Consider the following 20,859-nt stretch of genomic DNA (forward strand, 5'->3'; position numbering starts at 1 on the left):
CGGATGAGGCAGGAGTGTCTCAAAGTCTCGGTTCTTTGCATTTTCAGCCCAGCGGATATCTGGGGGAGGCCCTGGCAGCGGCTCCTGTCTCTCTGGTAAATGAGCCCCTGGGCTGAGGCCTCGGCGTCCCTGGCACGTGCGCGGGTGCTGGGTATCACTGCGTGGTCCCCCAGTGGCCTGGCGGGATGTGTCCTGTCCGCCAAACAGAAGTGGATCCACTCTGCACCTCCCCCTGCCCCGTATGGGGAAGTGCGTGTGGTTGTGTCGAGAGACCCCCGCCTGGGGGTTCCGAGCATGGGCATCAATGCTGCATGGTTCGTTCCTGTGACACATGCACACTTACGAGTGTGTGGATCCTAGGTGCAGCCTGGTGAGCTGGGCTGTGGCCGGGCCCGAGCTTCTCTCTGCCTCTGGCTCTGCTTCAGCTGTCTTGGTTTCCCCTCTGGCCTTCTAGGCGTCTCTGGGAGGAGATGAACAGCCCCTGCCCTCTGTTGTTTGTGCCTGGATGGCAAGGTTCCCACCTTCCTTCGGCCACTGAAGTCTCTCAGGCCCAAGGCCCTTTGGCGGCAAAAAGTGTAAAAAGACCCAAGCTGGCAGGGTCCTTTCTGGGTCAGAGAGAGACAGGGGGCCCCAGACTCCAGGGAGAGCAGTCAGCCCTGAACACTGGCTCAGGCATTTGGACGGGTAGGGAAGAGCAGTGATTCCAGCCAGTGGCAGTCTTCCGGAAGGAAATTGCTTTTGCCTGGCTGCCCAGAGAAGACAGAAGGGCTCAAGGGCCAGATGGCCGGGTGGGGGGACCGGCTGCCTCCAGAGCTGGCTAAGATTGCCAGTCTCGTCCCAGTCAGGTGGTGAGGAGCCCCATGGCACCAGGGAAGGCAGGGAGCAGGCTCCCAGGGGCCCCAGGGGCATGGAGCTGGGAGAGAGAGCAGGGTCTGGTGGGGGGCCTCGTGCCAGCCCCAGGTGCTGGAAGGAAGCCCCTTCCACCACGCCGTGGGCCAGGGCTCCGGAAAGTGCTTGCACTTGGCTCCAGTGGTAAAGGGATGAGGTGCTGGGGGAGGGCGAGTGGGGGCTTATCTCAATCAGAACCGGCCAGGGCTCAATAAGGAGCCTCTGGGGAGCCAGCACTTGGCCAGGTGGGCCCCTTGACGTCCTCGGCTGGAAGCCCTGGGGGCTGTCTCTTGGCAGGCCCCTCCGGGGATGACGTAGGTGGGGAGAGGAGGCCAGCCGGGCCCAGAGAGAGAAGGCGGAGGCCTGTCTGCACCTGGCGAGGCTGGGGGGCGCTTGGGCCGTCTGCACCCCTGGCACCCCAGCCGGCACCGGGCCCCGAGCTTGTGCTGCTCTGCCTGGCCCGTGCATGCCGGCCGCACTGCACGCCTGCCACCCGGCACCCAGGATCCCCAGCTCGCCCCTACCCTGGCAGTGCTAAAGGCTGGGGGCCCTGGCTGCAGGAGGAAGCCCGTCTGGGCTGCAGAGTGGTGACAAAGGGTGTCTCAGGAGCGGGGGGCCCTGAGGTCAGATCCTGGGGGCAGAGCTGGGTTGGATCTTAGGCCACAGCTGATAACTGTTTGGGTTTCTCTCTCTTTTCTGGTCTCCTTCTCCCCTACCCCTCCCCTCGCCCAGACACCCTTCCAGTCCTCGGGCCTGGACACCAGCCGAACCACCCGGCACCATGGGCTGGTGGACAGAGTATACCGAGAGCGTGGCCGGCTCGGCTCCCCACATCGCCGGCCCTTGTCAGTGGACAAACATGGACGGCAGATATCTTTTACCCAGAGGACGGGAGTGGGGGATGACTGCGGGACCCTGAGTCTAGCTGACTGAGCTGCCAGCTCTGGAGATGGAGTAAGGGCTGTCCCAGCCCTCCCAGGCAGCACCAGGAGAGGGCGCAGTTGCAGGGCCACCCTGGAGGAGGCAGGCAGTGTGGCTGGCTGAAGAGCCTGTGGCTGGGGGCTGGGGGGCACACAGGGAACGGGGACACAGGCTGCTGGAGCACGCAGCGTGAGGCGAGGATTGGGTAACGTGAGGTCGGACCACTCTATGTTGGACGTCTGTCTGGGCAGTGGAACCCAGAAAGGCTGTGAGCAGGGTGTCCACATGTTGGGGCCATGTGGAAGGCAGCCCAGCCCAGGCAGTGGGGCTGAGGGGGGGTCTGAGCCAGACCCAGACCCATCCAAGGGAGGCTCCATCTGAAGACAGAGAATTCGCCTCTGCACCTTGGCCAAGCAGAGATCGTCAGGAGTTTCTCCCCCACCCCCTAAGACTTGGCCGCCCCTTGGTGCTTGGCCAGCCAGGCCCCCCCGCCCCCGACCATCACTGGAGTCTGAGTGGCTGCTCTCGGGACCCCCAGCATTCTAGAACAGAGAAGCCTGTTCTTTCCCGGTTCTCATTTCCGTGGCTGGGGCAGCCTGACCAGCTGGGCCTCAGACAGAGCCCTCGGGCCCCGGGAGCCGCCCTGTCAGCCTAGAATTAAGAGTCAAGACCCAGGTCAACTGAACCAGACTCCCCACTGCCCCCCATGGGCCCCAGTTTCACAGCCGAGGCCCCTCTTGGAAAGGGTGCAGCCTGCACGTGTGCTTGCAGGGGGTGAGTGCTGAGTGCTAGGTGGATAGGGCTGAACCCCGGGGGCTGCTCGCAGCCAGGCAGGAAAGGCCCCCGCCCTGCGGCCCCAGCTGTTCACAGGCTCCCAGCAGCCTGGCCACGAGGTTCCTGGGGCTCGGGGTGGGGCCTGAGCCAACAGCGCTGTCCCCTTAACTCACACTCAAGCGGACAGCTGCCCATACGGCACCGTGTACCTCTCGCCGCCCGCGGACACCAGCTGGAGAAGGTCAGTGACCCAGAGCCGGCCCTCAGCCCTCTTGTTGGAAACAAAAACAAACTTACATCATATCATGCTTGTGCTTGGAAAACCAATATGCAGTCACTTTAAGATGACAAAACTAAGAAGTATCCAGAAGTTTCTAGAAATTAGCTCTATCCCTGTAACACCAAGGTCATAGCTTCAGAGTCTTCCAGGAATTTTTTTTCCTCCTTCCATGACTTTTTTTTTTCTTTCATAGACAGAGTTGAGATTACATTAGATATTCAGTGTTGTAACTTGCCTTTTTCCATTTAATACTATATTGAGTGGTTTCCCACATTGTTGAACAGTCATTGAAAATGTGATTATAAAAGTATTCTATATTTATTACCAGAAGATTAGGAATACACATAAATGGTACCTGAAAGAGGAAAAAAAATAATGTCCTCATCTGCAGAGGTCTAGAATAATAATACCATAGTTAATACCTATAATAAATAATGGGTGATAGGTGCACACCAGTCTGAATACAATTATACCAGAGAAGTGTATACTTAAAAATGGTTAAAATGGTAGATTTTGTGATATATATATCTATATATATATATATATATATGAATGATTTCATTAAACAAAGACCAAAGTAAGCAAACTGTTAAAAAAAAAAAAAAGTATGAAATACGATATATAATGTAATGGGTAATTCAATAACGTAATTAGATTCCTACCAAGCATGTATTATATATCGGGCCATATTTCAACCGTCATATTCATTAAATAACATAAAACACACAGAGCTCTGTGGAGTAGGTGAGCTTTTATTCTCTGCATTTTCAGTATAAAGAAACTGAGCACAGAGAGGTCAGAATGCTTGCTCAGGGACACACAGCTGGTAGGGGAGCCAGGATCCGGACCACCCTCTCACTGTTGGGCTGGCCCCAGGGTCAGAGACTCAGCCAGCCTAGTCCTTTATAGCCTGCTCTTCTCCTTGAATCGTTTCCTCCATGTCACTCTCAGCGGCTGGCATGTCCCTTTTGGATTCATGCTGCTCTTGCTTTCATCCCCAGAGTGCCAGCCATGTGGCTGGATCCACCTTTGCTCATCTGCTCAGCTCCCCGTGGGTGCCCACATTTTCCTGGGTGCCTGAGGGGGTCTTCTGGGGACTTTCTCTCCAGGCACCTGCAGCTGGCAGTACATTGAGTTACTCTGTCCCCAGTGCAGAAGGCAGGGCTCCTGGCAGCCTTTGGGCTGGTTGCCCCCCAAATAGTGCCTCATGCCACCTCCCCTCCCCAGAGGCTGCATTCTTTCTGGGTCGTTCTCTGAGCCTCGTATCACTGCCTCCCCTTCCTGCCTATTACCCCTGGTTTGTAACTGATTATCCTCGGGGGCAGGGTTGCCCGTTGGTCTTTGTCACCAGAAGGAGACCCAGTGATGGCCTGGGGACTTGTACCCCCAAGACTGGGCCACTGTGGGACCGTTGGGCCCCCTCTCCAGAGAGTATCAGCAGGAAGGCACTATCCTTTCCCTAAAGCTGAGAAGCCTACAGAGGGGATGGGGGTAGGGAGGAGCTGGTTAGGAACGGAGGGACGTCTCTGCTGCAGCTTTTGTCTTCAACAGGCTTTGCAGATCAAAGCAACGGTCACTCCTGTGGTTCTTTTGAGAACAATGTCCTTAGGGTTTTATGCAGGTGCAACAGCTCACAAAAATGACCCACTATTCCCACCCTGTCCCATTGATCATGTCCTGGATAGAGTGGAGCCAGGACTGTCCCATTGTCCGCTTTGGGGCCAAGGCTCACTGTCTCTCTCCTCTCCTCAGGACCAATTCTGACTCTGCCCTGCACCAGAGCACAATGACACCCACCCAACCAGAGCCCTTTACGGGCGGGTCCCAGGATGCACACCAGAAAAGAGGTATTGACGGGCATCGTTCCTTGGGTCAGGCGAGTCCAGTGGGTGGCCCCTATGCTCCCAGAGGTCACAAGCTCGAAGATGGAGAGACCTGCAAAGGACGAGTCAGTGGGTGCTATGGGACAAGGGGAGGGGTGTGGAAACTTGTAGAGGTGGTGCTGCTTGATTTGGGTTTTCAAGAGTACCCAGGAGTTTTCTAGGCAGAGAAAACAGCCTCTGCAAACACTCATGGATTCAGGCCATAGCCCCACAGATGGGGGCCTTACACGTTCTGTCAGTTGTAGTGGGCAGCAAGCCAAGCAGAAGGAGGCATTTATCAGCTCATGACCAAGGAGTCCGGAGCTAGAGAGGTTCGGCTTTAGGTGCAGCTCTATCCAGGGCTTCATACTTCCTGGCTTTGCTGCTCAGAACCCTCTTGATTCACCCAGAATGTGCCCATTCTGCCTACTGTGGGTGGGAAAGGGGCTGCTGCTTTCCCACCTCTTCCCCAGGCTCCTCTCTGACCGAGCCATGCATACACCCCTGGGGCAGATCGGTGCCTAGGCCCCTGGTCTCTCCTCAGGGAGAGCTGGGCACTGGGGCAGTGTCCCCAGGACCTTCTAGGACGATGCATGCCATCTGAAAAACTGGGGCACCATCACCTAAAGAGAAGGACAGTGCTGTGTGGCCAGCCTCAGGAAACCCCAGCAGGCTTGATCTGCCCAGAGGCACTGAAACCAGAGAATTGATCACGTACAGTTAAGGTCCAAACACCCATTTTGGAGTAGCATTGCGCTGTGTGAACATGTAAACATACCAGGGAGCTTCTGCTATAGAGTAAGGATTATCAACCAGAATTTCGCCCCTTGGGACGGTGGGGGGGGGGGGGGGGGAGGTCTCCGCATGCCATCTTCCTGGGATCCCTGTTCATCAGACAGCAAAGGTGAAATTGCAGAAGGAACTGTCTCTATAATAAAAGTGAGGATTCCAAATGTCCGGGGGTGAAGAGAACAGGGCATCTGGTGTTCCACTCCTGTTCCCAATGTTGGAAGCTGTTCTTGAAGGGGCTGTCTCCTTGGTGGGTTCCCCAGGAAAATGGGACTTTCAGGGTAGGCTCTCCAGGGCAAGTGTCATCTCTTGGGACTCTGTGACCATGGAAAGGAGCTGCAACCCAGGAGGCCCTTGGCAGCTCAGAGTCCAGTTGTCCTTGGCCTGGGGAGAGGGGAGACATGTTACCTGCCCCTGTTTCTCCACGAGGGGCCCAAGAAGTGATGGGGGCAGGAGGGAGGGAGGTGGTTAGCCTGGCTTCCCTCCCACCCCCCCACAGTTCAGTCTCTCTGGTTTTTAAGAAGGAGGAGTTGACCCATCTGGCTGTGTTCAGTATGGCTCTATTGAAAGTGAAAGACTGAACTTCCAATAGGTGTAAAGAAACTGGGTCTCATAAAGAAAGTGTTTAATCTCACCTTAACCAAAAGGTCCTAAGAAAGGGGCCTTCAGGCACAGCTGGTTCCAGGGCCTTAAATGATGCCCATCCAGTCCTCCAGACCTTCCCTGCCCTCCTCTCCTCCTCTGGGGCTGGCTGGCATTGCAACTAATTCATGAGGCCACAGCTACCATGAGTAGACCAGCCAGCCCCGGCTCATATTGAGCAGCATGGCTTAGGATGCAGGTGACCACAAAGAGGCAGGTAGGGTGAGGAGGCCGGGAGAAATTCTCTGCTGTTCTCTGCAACCTGAGGCCTCCAGGACCTGCCATGGGAGGCAGAATCGATACATGTCCTCAGCTCCAGAGCTCCCGTTTTCATTTCTTTTTGAATCACAGGGTCTCTGGCTTGTTTTTTGTTTTTTAAGTGTTTTTTTTGTTTTGTTTTGAACGAAACCCTTTTTTGTACTCTAGTGCAGTCCCCAGAAGTTACTGTTGGGGCAGTTACACTTGTGTCATGGTTATGACCCTGTGTGTGTCAGGGAAGCTCCCCACTTTGGTGCCACATAGCTTCAAAGTGAAAAGGTTCTGATTTTCTTTCTCTTCCCACCCCACCCCAGTCTTACTATTAACAGTGCCAGGAATGGAGGAAACTACATCGGAGACAGATAAGAATCTTCCCAAGCAAGCATGGGATACCAAGAAGGTAAGAGTCTAAGGGCTTTCAAAAACGGTTTTCCTTCTTGATCTTTTTTTTAATAGCCTAGCCAAAGGTAGAGAAATAGCACACCTTCCCTGAAGTGTGAACCTCACTCAGATTTGACCAGGCCTGCCATTAGTGTTAAATAGACCTGCTATACTGGTCAGAAGCCATGAAGAATTAAAACCCATGTTCACTGTGGCAGCACATATACTAAAATTGGAACCATAGAGAGCTTAGCATGGCCTCTGCACAAGAATGACACGCAGATTCATGAAGTGCGCCGTATTTTTATGTATGGCGTTGGCTGTGAACTAGACTTACTGTGGCGATCATTTCACAGTACATACAAATAGTGAACCTATTTGTCCAAGTCTGTGAAGATACTCAGGGTTTAGAACCTATACCTCCTAATTCTTAGCCTGTGATCTTTCTGCTAACCCACAGTATTGGGTAATTGTCATTGTTTATACATGGTTACAGTCATCCTTAAACTTCCATTAAGTCTACTTGGAATTTCCAGTTGAGTTGAAATCTCTGTATTACCTCCAGGTCCAGAAACAAATTTCCCAACAACCTACAAAATGTCTAGTGGTAAGATAGAATTTGTGCCATGAGTACAAATTTCAAAGAATTTGAATAGAACAAAATACACTTAACACCAAATCTGTTTTGAATATTAAAAAAAAAAAAAAAACAACAACAAAAAACTAAAACCCATTGCTGGTCAGGGTGTGGTGAAAGGGGCAGCAACATGCATTGCTCATCCCCCCCAGGAAATCGTAGGGAGGTGACAAATGAACAAACAGCGATGTGTTCCTCAAAGGCAGATGTTCAGAACTTTCGAAATCAACTGGAAACAACTTGAATGTTCGACAGTAAGGGGGTCTTATAAGGAAAGTATCCTCAGTCCCCCGTGCGGAAAGTTCCGCACATGGTGAGTTGGGATTTTTGAAGGAATTTTAAAGGCATGAGTGACACTCACGATGGTACTGTTCTGTGGAAAGAACAGGATAAAGCATAAAACATTTCGAGATAGACAGGCACACCTCATTCTATTGCGCTTTGCTTTATTGTGCTGCGTTTTTTTTACAAATTGAAGGTTTGTGGCAACCCCGTGTTGAGCAAGAATATCAGTACCATTGTCCCAACAGCATTTGCTCACTTTGTGTCTCTGTGTCACATTCTGGTAATTCTTGCAATTGTTCATATTTTTTCATTATTTGTTATGTGACGTTTGATTAATGATCACCACTCAAGGTTCAGATGATTAGCATTTTTAGAAATAATTTTTTTAACTCTTTTTTTTTTTTTTTTGAGAGAGAGAGAGGGTGCGAGTGAACAAGGGGCAGAGAGAGAGAGAAGTGGGCCTCACCCGGGGCTCCAACTCATGAACTGTAAGATCATGACCTGAGCCAAAGTCAGATGCTTAACAACTGAGCTACTCAGGCACCCAACTGTTTTGTTTTGTTTTGTTTTGTTTTGTTTTGTTTTGTTTTGTTTTTAATTTATTCACTTTGAGAGAGAACATGAGAAGGGGAGAGGCAGAGAGAGGGAGAGAGAGAATCCCAAGCAGGCACTCCAGTCTCAGAGAGACGGAGAGAGAGAATCCCAAGCAGGCGCTCCAGTCTCAGCGCAGAGCCTGATGCAGGGCTCAAACTCATAAACTGTGAGATCATGACCCGAGCTGAAACCCAGAGTTGGATGCTTAACTGACTGAGCTACCCAGGCACCCCAGTGAAGTATTTTTTAAGTTTATTTATTTATTTTGAGAGAAAGAGGGAGGGAAGGAGGGAGGGAGGGAGGGAGGGAGAGAGAGAGAGAGAGAGAGAGAGAGAGAGAGAGAGAGAACATGAGTGGGGGAAGGGCAGAGAGAAAGGAAAGAGAATCCCAAGCAGGCTCTGTGCTGTCAGGCCTATGTGGGGCTCGATCTCACAAACCATGAGATCATGACCTGAGCCAAAATCAAGAGTCCGTTACTTAATCAGCTGAGCCACCCAGACGCCCCAGCAGTAAAGTATTTTAATTAAAGACACATAACTTGTTTTTTGAAAACACCGTCATTGCATACTTACACTGCAGGATAGTGTAAACATAACTTCTTTGTGCACTGGGAAACCAAAAAATTCATTTGACTTGCTTTACTGTGATATTTGCTTTATTGGGGTGTTCTGGAACTGAAGCTGCAGTATCTCCAAGGTATGCCAGGGTGTACACACAGATGCCTGGGTGTGATAGGACCAGTCCCAGGGGAGACGTGCAAACGGGGCGTGTGCCCTCGAGTGTCAGGTGCGGGCGCCATTGTCAGCCCTTTATCCATGTCTGCATGTTCCAGTTTTGCACAAAGAAGGCATAGGATTTTCATATTCAGGGGGAAAAAAATAATTCAAAAAGAATTCTAACAACCCGAACAAAATCGGGAAGCCACTGAAACACCTAGTCGCAGAGAGGTGAGTGGGTAAAGAAAGACATCAGGGTTACAAGCAGCCGAATGTGCTGCTGAACCATGAAGACAGGGAAGATGGTGGGGGTTGGTGCAAACACACTCGACATCCTGGGAGTGAGAAAAGAGGGCGGCAGAGCCCAGCATCATGGCTAAACTTCTAACTAGCACGCAAAATGTTGTGGCTGCAAGGATGTCAGTAAAGGAATTCCACTGGATTTGTGGGGAGTGGGGTGGGCGGGGGGGGGAGCAATGATGGGTGAATTTTTAATACTGTTTAGAAATCCACTGTTATCTCCATAATGTTCGTGGAATGCTTTTGAAAGGTTCTTTAGAAAGTCATTGTCATCACGCTTTGAAAAAATCCGGTAATGAAGCAAGTGTTTACTCACAGAATTAAGGAGCCAGTGGCCAAGTACAAACCTGTCCCTCTGGCATTTTCTGCAGAGGCTTAATGCTGCTGGTCGCACACCACCCCTCAGGGTCCCCAGTCACTGTGGGCCCCCCCCCCAGCCCCTCCCCCCGACACACACACTAGGTGTGCACATGGAGTCTACAGCTCTCCGCCAGTGCATCCACCTTCTTATCTGATAATCCCTAAAGAACACATCAGCCTGAGGGCCTGTGAGGTGGATGGAGAATGAGGGAAGGTGACACAGCCAGAGCCCTCCGTCAGCACGCGGGCTCTGTCCGGTCATGTCTGCCGCCATCCGGCGGGTTTCCTCCTTTGTCCTTGAATGAGAGTCTAGGGGCTCTGCCTAGAGCCTACAGTTCTTGGCTGGCATAGTGGCCCCAGCTCGAAGAGGAGGAAACCAGCCAGGGTCCTGCTGCCAACAGGGTTTCCCTGGGACCCCCTTCCCAGCCCCACAGGGCAGGCAAAGTCTTCATCCTCAGGTGGTGGGTGCGCGGGAGCACGCACAGCCCCACGGTCCCTGTGGGAGCCATAGCTGAGGGACCACGGGAAGGTGAGTCAGCTAGGGGCATGGGGAGCGCCCTCTGTGTGTTCATGGTGCCCGATCTGAGCCTCTTCATGCTGCCCCACATGATGTACTTTCCTGCCGTAGACAAGTGGATGCTGAGCAGAGGTGGCCCCTGCCCCGGGATCCCCTCCCACTCCGATCCAGGAATGGAATGGGGGGTTGGTTTGGGGTGCCCACGTTTCCAGTGGCTCCACTGCTGAGGTGGTGCCTGGGGTTTTCAGGTGTGTAGACCGGACAAACCACCGTCTTCCCCAAATGCCTGCTGACAAGGGACCATGTCACTCCTCTGCTGTGCCCACCTTATGGGCAGACAGCTAGGCTTGGATGTGCCTGCTGGCCACCAAGGGCAGGGGCTGGAGGTGGGGGCTGTAGAGACCCCTCTGCACATAACTCTTGGTTTTGCCCCTGGGCATGTCTGGGACAGGCCCCTCTGCCTTTGAGGTTGCCTGGTTCTGGTTTGTGAGACGTTCCAGGACCTGATAAACTCCCTTCTTGCTGAGCGTCTCCGGCCCTTGTGGCATGGTCAGGCATGCCCCGAGGAGCCACAGCACGCCAGGAGGCCCGCTCAGTGTCCGCTGTCTTCTCTTTCAGACGGGGTCCAGGCCCAAGTCCTGCGAGGTCCCCGGGATCAAGTAAGTCTCAGCAGGGCCCACCCTGCATGCCCAGGGCTGTCAGGGCCTCTCAGATGACCGCAGGGCTTCCCGTCCGCTAGCTCACAGGCTGCAAGTCCTGACAAGAGGGGCGCCCCGCCGCTGGCCGCCAGTCAACAAGCCTCACAGGGGGCGGGGGGGACATGGGGCCCTGCTCCCCTTCCCTGCCTGAGGTGGCCGAGCCCCGCCCCCACCACCCCTGCCCAGCTCCAGCTTGCCCGCTCCTCAGACACCCCCCGTCCCTGAGCTGCAGGAGGACCCTCATCCCAGCCTCCTATCCTGCATAGATAGGTAGGCTGCTTCCTGAGGTCCCGTTGGAGGTGTAGGTTGACGGTCATTTTCTGAGCATGGCAGCGCCTGATCTTTTTGCACCAGTCTCCCCCGACACCTCGCTCCCCCGCCACAGCTTCTGGGGAAGAATGGGCCAGCGAGAGCTCACCTCCCCCCTCTGTCTGGCCTTCCCCCCAGCATCTTTCCATCCGCTGACCAGGAAAACACTACAGCCCTGATCCCCGCCACCCACAACACAGGGGGCTCCCTGCCCGACCTGACCAACATACACTTCCCCTCCCCCCTCCCGACCCCACTGGACCCTGAGGAGCCCACCTTCCCCGCGCTCAGCAGCTCCAGCAGCACCGGCAACCTCGCGGCCAACCTGACTCATCTGGGCATCGGTGGCGCCAACCAGGGTAAGGCCAGGCCAGAAGGCGGGACAACTTCCTTCCCTGGCAGAGCTGAACACCTAGTGAGGACAACGCACGGGTTTGGATAAAGATTTGGCAGGGTGACATCCAAAATGCTGGGCATGGAGTGGGAGGCAGAACCTACCACAGGGGCTGGGCTTTCCCAGTATCGCCCAGAAAGGCATCCCAGGCAGAGGGCACGGCTTTGGTGAAGGCCTGGAGGTGGGAAAACTCAGCGGTGTCCCCAGGGATCAGACAGTGGTTCTGAGGGTGTACTGGGGGCTTCAGAGAGTCTGGGTGAGTCCAGAACATTCTAGGAGGGGAGCCCCCAAGAGTTTGACCCGGCCGGGGTGTGCCGGGCTTTCCCCCCACCTCTCCTTGTCCTCAGCTCTTCGTGGAGGGCCAGGACCAGTCCTGACCTGCTCCCCCCACACTCCACCTGCTTGGGACACTCCAGTCCAGGCCACATTCATGGGGACATCCCATGGGCCCCTCACCTTCCTAATAGCTCCCAGTGCTGCCCAACCCTGCTTCCCTGGGGACGAGCAGCACGGTTTCCCAGTGGCTTGCCTCTTCTCTTCTCTTGCCTGCCCTGACCTGTTGATGCATCCCGTCAGCCCCACCATTGGGACCCGGGCCAACCTGGACCTTCTCTACCTTACATGGCCTCCACCTGCCTGCCCACCTCCCCCACCAGCTCTCAGCCTCTTCTCAGCCAGGATGGCCATCACCTCATGGCTCTCGTCTGCTCAGGATCTTGCACGGGTCCTCGGTTCCCTCCCAGTGAAAACCTGAGACCCCTGGGGCCCGGGAGATCAACTACAGTTCGCCCTCCGACTTTGTCTCCCGCCCCCCCCCCACCATCTCCTCTCTGGCCAGCGAGCTCACCTCAGGGCCTTGGCATGTGCCACCTCTCTTCCACAGACCTCTTCCTCCAGGTGGCTGCAGGACCCCTCGCCCACCCCATCCCTGCTCACACCTCTTCTCGATGAGCCATCGTGGCCCCCTGCCCACACTCTCACCTCCAGCCTCTCACTCTTGCTTTTCTTCATTTACCCTGCTGCTGTTGAGTCACTACTTTGCTCTCATCTGTTCCCTGGGCCATGCCTGGCTCTCCCACGTCCCCACTGTGACCCGCATGTCCCCAGTGTGATTCTTGCACCCATGTTGACTGTGGGATGTGTGGGTTTGCATCCAGGGAGGACACAAGGCAGCCCCAGCAGCCTCATGGTGGGATGGGCAGAATGTGGACCCCTCTGTGAGTCCGCACATGTCAGGACTTGGTGACCGGTGAGAGCGCTACCTTGCTGCCCTGCATCCTGCCCAGGAGCCGATGCTCGCCCAGTCCATCTGCCTGTCTTACCTCTGTCCCAAGCGTGGTGGGCAGCACCATGCAGGGTTTTCTGAGAGAGAATCACACGCTCTAATTCACATTTGCCACAGCCCTTCTAACCACCCAGGGAGAATAGGCTATCAGGAGGGGTGCCAGTGGCAGGGCAGGGCCCCACTGAACACTGTAGAGAGACTTCCAGGTGAAGTTGTCTGGCCCACGTTACGGGGAACAGAGGCACCTGAGCCGGAGTGTTCCGGCCTTTGGTGCTGACAGGACCAGAGGCAGGTGAGGGGTGTTATGGACAGTGCAAGTGTTCCTAGGTTTCCAGACTAGGAAATAGAGGCCAGAACAGTGAAAAGCGGGGCAGGACCCTGGCCTAAGAGCATTGAGGCTCTGTTCTTGCGTGTACATACCTGGCCCCGTGCCCACCGAGGCTCAGCCGCTAGGCAGAGGGCGTCAGCTTCCACTGTCCCCCCCAACCCCGGGACAAAGTGAGCAGATTCAGGGGAGCCTGAGACCCATGGCCCCCTGAGAGGTGGGTGGGCAGGGAGGGTCCACACAGGCCTATGCAAAGCAAGAAATCAGCAGGTTGGCTCTGGGGACACTGGAGGGGCCCCCTTTTGTAGGCACCACTGTTTCCTGGTCCCCCCTTTTCTCCTCACGTCTTGCTGTGGCCTCCAGAGCACCACCCCCTCCTCCAGAGGGTCCTTGGCAGCCCCCCAGCACCCGCCCAGGAGCTGTGCACCTCCAGCCCATGCCGAGTCTAAACAAGCACAGGAAAACACAACACATGTGAAAGCCATAGACGCGGGAACAAGCGCAGACCCCGAGCGTGGGGCCCAGACCCTGGCCCGCCTGGCTGGGAGCGTCAGCCCAGTAATGTCTGACATGTGTTCGGTTGTTTGCGAACCTGCCGCTCTAGCTGCTCGCCTGGCAGGGGCTCCGCTTTCTGGGCTCATTTTAAATCAAGCCGAGCCGCTGGCCCCTGGCACACGTGGAGATGGCCCCCCCAGCCCACCCGCCAGTTGGAACGTGAGCCCCTCGAGGAAGAATGGGAGGCTTCTGCCTCCAAGGAGACAGCGGCCCCTCTCGTTCTCTTAAACATTTGCTGAGGTCGTTTTCCTGGTCGTTGGCCAGAACCTGGAGGAGGGCAGGCCCGGGTCCTCCTTCCTGGCACAGCTCCAAGGCCTGCCAGCCCCGCATACGAGGCTTGCGTGCCTCTGGCTGGGCCCCTGCCACCTGGCCTGCCCTCCCCTGGCAGCTTTCCCTGCCCGCCCCAGACTTCCCTTCCAGCTGGCCTCACTCCTTTTCCCAAAGGTGATCCAGGTTGCCAAAAGGAATTCAACAGCAAGGCGTCCGTCCGCCCTCCCAGCCCAACTGGCCTCTCCTGGGGTGGTGGCCGCCCAGTGTGAGACCAGGAGCTCACTCTGCAGCCCAGCGGAGGATTAAAAACTCCCTTGTGCTCAAGATAGACAGAGGCTGGCAACCCAAGCACCAAATCCAGCCTACCGGTGTGTTTTGTCTGGCCCGTGATTGCATGCGTGATGCTTTGAATCAACATCTGAAAATCAGGAGAGTGTGTGTAAAACTCTAGACTTCTGGCTTCTCTTGAAGAATCAGAAGGCCCAGCAGTGGTGGGTCGAGTTCGTATGCCACAGACCCCTCCTGCCCCTGTTGCCCCACTGACCCTCTCTTGGTATTTGCCTCTGCTGCTCACTGAGCCCTGACGTCTGCTCCCTGGGTGTTGAGTGCTCACAACCCGAAGGATGTCAGAGGCAGTGGATGCTCAGAGAAGAGGAGGGAGCAGCCTGTGGTCCCGACTCTGTGTTCCTTGACTAGGCATCTCCCGGACTCTTCCTGCTCAGGCTTCTTGTCCGCACCCCCCTTGATGCTGCTGTGTTTGCAGCAGCTTGATTCTGGGGCCCGAGTTCTGTGTATAACTTGGAACCCGGGGTTCTGCCTTGGGAGCGCTCTGCCAGGCCCTCCTGCAGTGCACGGCTAAGTGGAGCTGCCAGGGCGACTGAGGGGAAGTGCAGGCGTGACCGGGCTTGCCTCGCACAGATGACACAGCCAGTGAGCAGCTGCCCTGGGCGGAGAGAAGGCCGCCCGTCATCTCCCCTCAGTGTGTGCTGGGCACATTCCCACTGGCCTGTGAACCTGCCATCTCACCTGCTGGACCGAGGTTAATCTGACGGCCCTCGGCAGAATGGGGCCAGCTACCCCAGGTGAGTCAGGCTTCTACACCACCGGCCTTGACTACAGGCCAGACTGTCTTGAGAGCCTGCTCCCAACCTCATTAGGGCCTCACAGTGAACTCTTGAGGGTGGCTGTTATCGTTTCCATCGCAAGGACAAGGAGACCGACTGGGAGATCAAGCCAATCCCCCAGGGTTCCTGCAAGCATCAGGAGGTCTCTCCCTGGCACCATGCCCCAGGATAACCCAGCAGGCCCCAACTGCTTCCATACTGAACTTGACCTCACTCAGCTCCTTCACGACAGACACATCCAGGGATGGGATTCCGGGGGGAGGGGGCCAGGGTGACGGAAGGGGCAACACGGAGCCCTCCTGACAGGAGCTCGATCGGGAGCAAGGGTGTTGGAAGTGGAGAGAGAGTAACTGAGTTTCTAGGTTGGGCAGCCCAGCAGGGCTGATGGTCCAGCATGGAGAGCACATGAGGTGAGAGGAGAAGGTTGTGGACATGAGATGGGGGAGGGGCTGCCAGATACACGGGTCTGGGGCTGAAAGGAGATCTGGCTGAAGGAATAGTTCGTTACAGGGTGGTACAATTTTGAGAGCATGAGGCTGTAGAGGAAACTGCAGCCTCTGGGCAGGACCAGCTTGCTTGAAGCTAACCAAAACCCAAGCCAGTTTAGGCAAAAAAGGGGAACCGATTATCTCCCAAAACCAGGAAGCACCACTGTGGCTGGATCTAGAGCTCAGGTGCTGCCTCTCCTCAGCCCCTGATTCTCCAGCTGGCTCTTCCCTTTGCGGCCATATGGTGCTCTCCTCACACAGCTCCAGACCTCCCTTCTCGGAGTTCCATCAGAAGTCCCAGGGCAGGCTCTCATTGGGCCAGTCTGGTCACATGTCCATCTGGGGGCCAATCATGTGGTGGTGCAGAGGCAGGGAAGTGCTGATTGGCAGGGCCTGTGGGACACGTCCCTGGGAGGGATGGCAGGATCAGTGGGATAGTGCTAGCCAGCATGGGGATGGAGCAGGAAAGAGAACAGAGTCTACACAGGTATTGGGGCCTTGGAGGGGGGCACCCTGGGTTTGGTGATTAGGACGCAATGGATTCTGTCTGAGTGATTGGGCTGCTCCCAGCAGTGACCAAGGTGTGTGAGCAGCCCTCTGGAGGCCAGAGTCATGCCCACCCTTCTCTCCTGTTCTCCCTTTCAGGAATGAGCACGCCAGGCTCCTCACCACAGCACCGTCCAGCTGGCGTCAGCCCGTTGTCCCTGAACACAGAGGCAAGGAGACAGCAGGCCCAGCAGGTGTCGCCCACCCTCTCCCAGCTGTCACCCATCACTCAGGTGTGAGGGCGTGGTGGGGTGGGGCGGGGAGGCGTGGCCTGCTCTGCCCCTCAGGGAGGCCTCCCTCTCCTTCCAGGGGCCTATAGAACCTTGAAGACAAACGTTCCCAACATTTCTGGCTATTTGTCAAAATTTCAAGCGCGTGAAAATGGATTAAGTACTGGCCTGGAGTCTCTTGTAGCTGTCATGGGCAGATTTGTGTGACTGGGTGTCCTTCTTTATGTCACTTCCCCTTCTTGAGGATCTGGTTGAATTTCTCCAAAATGAGATGTTCAGAGAGGTTTTTTGTTTTCTCAGTTTACCATAATTTTGTTTCCTCTGCTTTTTTTGGTAGCTCGTATGTGTCTAGGAATTGGTCTCTTTCATCTAGATTGTACAGTGTGCTGTCATATGATCATTCAGAGCACTCCTAATTCTGTTCTTTGAAGTGGGTAGTAATGTTCCCACTTTTGTTTCTGGTTTCAGTAATTTGATTCTTCTCTTTTTTACTTAGTCAATTTAGGGCCTTTATGGCCCTAAGTTAGGAAGCATTCCCTCCTCTTTTGTTTCTTTGGAAGCATTTGAGAAACGCTGGTGTGGATTCTTTAAATATTTGGTGGAATTCACCAGCAAAGCCCCTGGGTCTTAGCCTGTCCTTGTTGGGAAATTTGAGGGTTTTTTTTTTAAGTTTTAACTTAAATTCCAGGTAGGTAACGTACAGTGTAACATTAGTTTCAGGTGTATGATATAGTGATATAGCATTCCGTACATCACCCGCTGCTCATCACAAGTGCACGTCTTCATCGCCATCACCTATTTCCCCCGTCCCCCGATCTGCCTTCCCTCTGGCAACCATCAGTGTGTTCTTCTCTGTGGCTAACAGTTGGTTTCTTGGTTTCTCTCTCTCTTCTTTTTTTCCTTTGCTCGTTTGTTTTGTTTCTTAAATCCCACGTATGAGTGAAATCGTATGGTATTTGTCTTTCTCTGACTTATTTCACTTAGCGTGATACTCTCTAGTTCCATCCGTGTCATTGCAGATGGCAAGATCTCATTCTTTCTTTAAATTTATTTTTACTTATTTATTTATATTTCATTTTTTGAGAGAGAGAGAGATTGCTTGAGCGGGGGTTGGGGGTGGGGGAGAGAATCCCAAGCAGGCTCCATGCTAAGCATCACAGGGCTCAATCCTGTGACCCTGGGATCATGACCTGAGTCGAAATTAAGAGTTGGCCACTCAACCAGCTGAGCCACCCAGGTGCCCCAAGATTTCATTCTTTTTTATGACTGAATAGTATTCCTTTTTTTTTTTTTTTTTTTAAGTTTTTAAATTTATTTTGAGAGAAAGAGACAGAGAGAGAGAATCCCAAGCAGGCTCCACACTGTCAGCCTGGAGCTTGACTTGGGGCATAAGCCCACGAACTGTGAGATCATGACCTGAGCCAAAATCAGGAGTCAGATGCTTAACCCACTGAGACACCGAGGAGCCCCCACATCTTCTTTATCCATTTATCAATCAGTGGATACTTGGGCCACTTCCATAATTTGGCTATTGTAAATAATGCTGCTGTAAACACTGGGGTGCATGTATCCCTTTGAATTAGTATTTTTGTATCCTTTGGCTAAATACCTAGTAGTGGGATTGCTGGATTGTAGGGTAGTTAGTTCTATTTTTAACTTTTTGAGGAAACTCCGTATTGCTCTCTAGAGTGGCTGCACCAGTTTTCATTTCTGTCATCAGTGCAGGAGGATTCCCCTTTGTCTACATCCTTGCCAACACTTGTTGTTTCTTGTGTGGTTAATTTTAGCCATTCTGACAGGTGTGAGGTGATAGATTTGCATTTCCCTGATGATGAGTGATGTTGGGCATCTTTTCATGTGTCTTTTGTCCATCTGTATGTCTTTGGAAAACTGTCTATGCATGTCTTCTGCCCATTTTTTAATTGGATTATTTGGTTTTGGGGTGTTGAATTTTGTAAGTTCTTTATATATTCTGGATACTAACCCTTTATTGGGTATGTGATTTCCAAATATTTTCCATTGGGAGGTTTTTGATGACTGATTCAATCTCCTTTCTTGCTATATAGGTCTATTCAGATTTTCTATTTCTTCTTGGATCAGTTTTGGTAGTTTGTGTGTTTCCAGGAATTTGTCCGTTTCGCCTGTTTTTTTAAAAATCCCTAATAGGTAATATTTTTGTTGTCTGTTTTTTAACATAACCTCAATGGCACTATCTACCTATAACACAACTGATAGGCATACCTTCCACTGCCTGGCCTCAGCCCGTTCCCCTCTGTGTCTCCCGCCTGCTTGTTCAGATCAGGATCCAGACAGAGCCATGGGTAGCTTCTGGCAATGTGTCTTCAGTCTCTCGATCTGTGACCCCTGTGCCTTCTCCCTTAGACCTGCCTGCCTTTTCTGGAAACTGTTTTTTGTTCATGTAACCGCCACTTATTAGAGGCTGGGCCTTCTGTTCTCTGTTATATCCTGTAGCTCCTGGTCACATCCAACCTCCCTCAGAGGGCAGGAGCCCCAGCCTGCCCCAGGAACTGTCCATATAGACTCACAAATGTTGAAAACTTCCCTCTAACCAGGAAAAATTTCTCTTTCCAACCCCAAGAAGGCCTGAGCTGATAATTACTGAGTGGCCACACCACCATCTCCATCACCCAGAGTGGTCTAGGCACAGGCTGCCTGCTGGGTTGCCGGAGTGTGGAGCCCTGAGCCTGAGCGGGTATGCAAGGCAGTGCCCGCCTCTCGGTGTGTGGCAAAGGAAAGGCTCGTTGGGCGCAGGGCACAAACAGCTGGATTAGAAGCCCAGGTCCTGTCCAGGTGCAGCCTAACCCTCTGTGGCCCTGGGAAAGGCCTATCCTCTCTAGGGGGTCCAAGGTCTGGATGTCTCTTTGTTTATCCATAACATCTTTGCTGAGCATGCCAGGCCATGGGGCCCCCCTGGGGACCAGGTACTCATAGTCTGGCCTCTTCTGCCCAGTGGCCTCCCACGTGACGCCCTCCTCTTCCCCCAGGCTGTGGCCATGGATGCCCTGTCTCTGGAGCAGCAGCTGCCCTACGCCTTCTTCACCCAGGCGGGCTCCCAGCAGCCACCACCGCCACAGCCACAGCCCCCTCCACCACCACCACCTGCGTCCCAGCAGCAGCCGCCCCCGCCACCCCCACAGGTGCCCGTCGGCCTCCCCCCAGGCGGCCCCCTGATGCCAAGCGCCAGCCTGACGCGGGGGCCCCAGCTGCCCCCGCTCGCGGTCACGGTACCGTCCTCTCTCCCCCAGTCCCCCCCAGAGAACCCGGGCCAGCCGCCAATGGGGATCGACATCACCTCGGTAAGCCTAAGATGGGGTCGTGTGGGGCCTGGCTTGGTTGGGGGGGGGGGGGCGGCTCATGGATCCCAGGGGCTGTGGGAGACCCTCATTGGGCTCCCAAGGCCCAAAGACTCAGGTGAGGAGGCTGAAGCCTCCTCAAGGCTCCCCTTCAAGACCAGCTTGGCCAGGGGTCAGGGCTGAAGCAAGCACTGCCGGGCCAAGGTTGTCATGCCTTGTACCGATGGGGAAGCTGAGACACAAGCAGGGATCATTTGTCCCAAACTTCACCCAAGATGGACTATACTGTGTCTGACCGCAAAGCCTCTCCCATGCCCTTTGATGCCCAGTACTTGAACCCTTCCCATCCAAAAACGGCTCCCTTGGGGGCAGGGAGGACACAGAACTCTCAGGGCCTGGGGAACAGACTGCTGGGACTTAGAAGGACAGAGTTGAACTTGGAGGAGAAGGGATGAATCCAGCCCTGCGGTTCATGCAGCACAGTGCCCTGGGCCAGAGACGTGCAATTTAGACCATGGGACTCCCTGCTTGGGGCCTGGGGTCCTACAGCTCAGACCATGGGACCCTTTGCCTGGACCTGGGCTCAGGGTAATGGGTGCTTGATTTCGACCTCTGCACCCCCAAACCTTCTCGAGTGTTCAGACTTTCACCTTGGTTGCCCTGGTGGGAAGGGAGTGGTCTCGGCTATCTTTGACTATATTTAGAGCAATAGGGACTACGTTTAGGGTACAGCAAGCCCTCTCCACTCAGCCCTTGGCTGCCAACCCCAAGATAAATGTCATCAAAACATGATGTGCTCTGCAGAGACTAGGCCCCCTGAGCTGGGTGGGGTAGGTGGAGAGAGACCTGTTTCCAAGCTGCTCTGACCCCTCAGAGGGCAAACCCCAGGGGTCCCCCGGACAAGAATGTGCACAAGCCTTTTCTTTGTCAGAAACATGGCTGGTGTGGGGGCAGCTCTGATGGCGGAGCCTGCTTGGAGTACCTCATTCCCTGACGCCCTCCAGCGGTGATGCCTCACTTTTGAGCTGGGCAGACAATGGAGGCAGGGATGTCTGGGCCAGGTGCACAGATGTTACCCCTCCACCCCCGGGGCTCTCTGTTGCCTTGCGCCCCTTGG

General features: G+C 54.4%; 1 protein-coding gene and 1 non-coding gene across 13 annotated transcripts in view; both read left to right on the plus strand.

Moving 5' to 3' along the window:
* Positions 1-20,859, plus strand: part of CRTC1 (CREB regulated transcription coactivator 1) — a 72,940-nt gene that overhangs the window by 43,353 nt on the left and 8,728 nt on the right. For 5 of the 12 annotated variants that reach the window (XM_060630694.2, XM_060630697.2, XM_060630698.2 and 2 more), the window contains exons 3-11: positions 48-95; positions 1,621-1,758; positions 2,763-2,824; positions 4,616-4,710; positions 6,729-6,814; positions 10,823-10,863; positions 11,350-11,570; positions 16,298-16,431; positions 19,434-19,745. In XM_060630694.2, the coding sequence (XP_060486677.1) occupies positions 48-95; positions 1,621-1,758; positions 2,763-2,824; positions 4,616-4,710; positions 6,729-6,814; positions 10,823-10,863; positions 11,350-11,570; positions 16,298-16,431; positions 19,434-19,745 (1,137 nt within the window). The remainder of the gene's footprint in view (positions 1-47; positions 96-1,620; positions 1,759-2,762; positions 2,825-4,615; positions 4,711-6,728; positions 6,815-10,822; positions 10,864-11,349; positions 11,571-16,297; positions 16,432-19,433; positions 19,746-20,859) is intronic. The other 7 variants (XM_060630699.2, XM_060630702.2, XM_060630703.2 and 4 more) reach the window with 4 other exon arrangements.
* On the plus strand, positions 7,000-7,101 carry LOC132679939 (U6 spliceosomal RNA). Its single transcript, XR_009610425.1, has one exon. It is a non-coding gene; the product is annotated as a U6 spliceosomal RNA (small nuclear RNA).

The sequence above is a fragment of the Panthera onca genome, chromosome A2 (genome assembly GCF_046562875.1).
Source record: "Panthera onca isolate mPanOnc1 chromosome A2, mPanOnc1 haplotype 2, whole genome shotgun sequence".
Classification (NCBI taxonomy): domain Eukaryota; kingdom Metazoa; phylum Chordata; class Mammalia; order Carnivora; family Felidae; genus Panthera; species Panthera onca.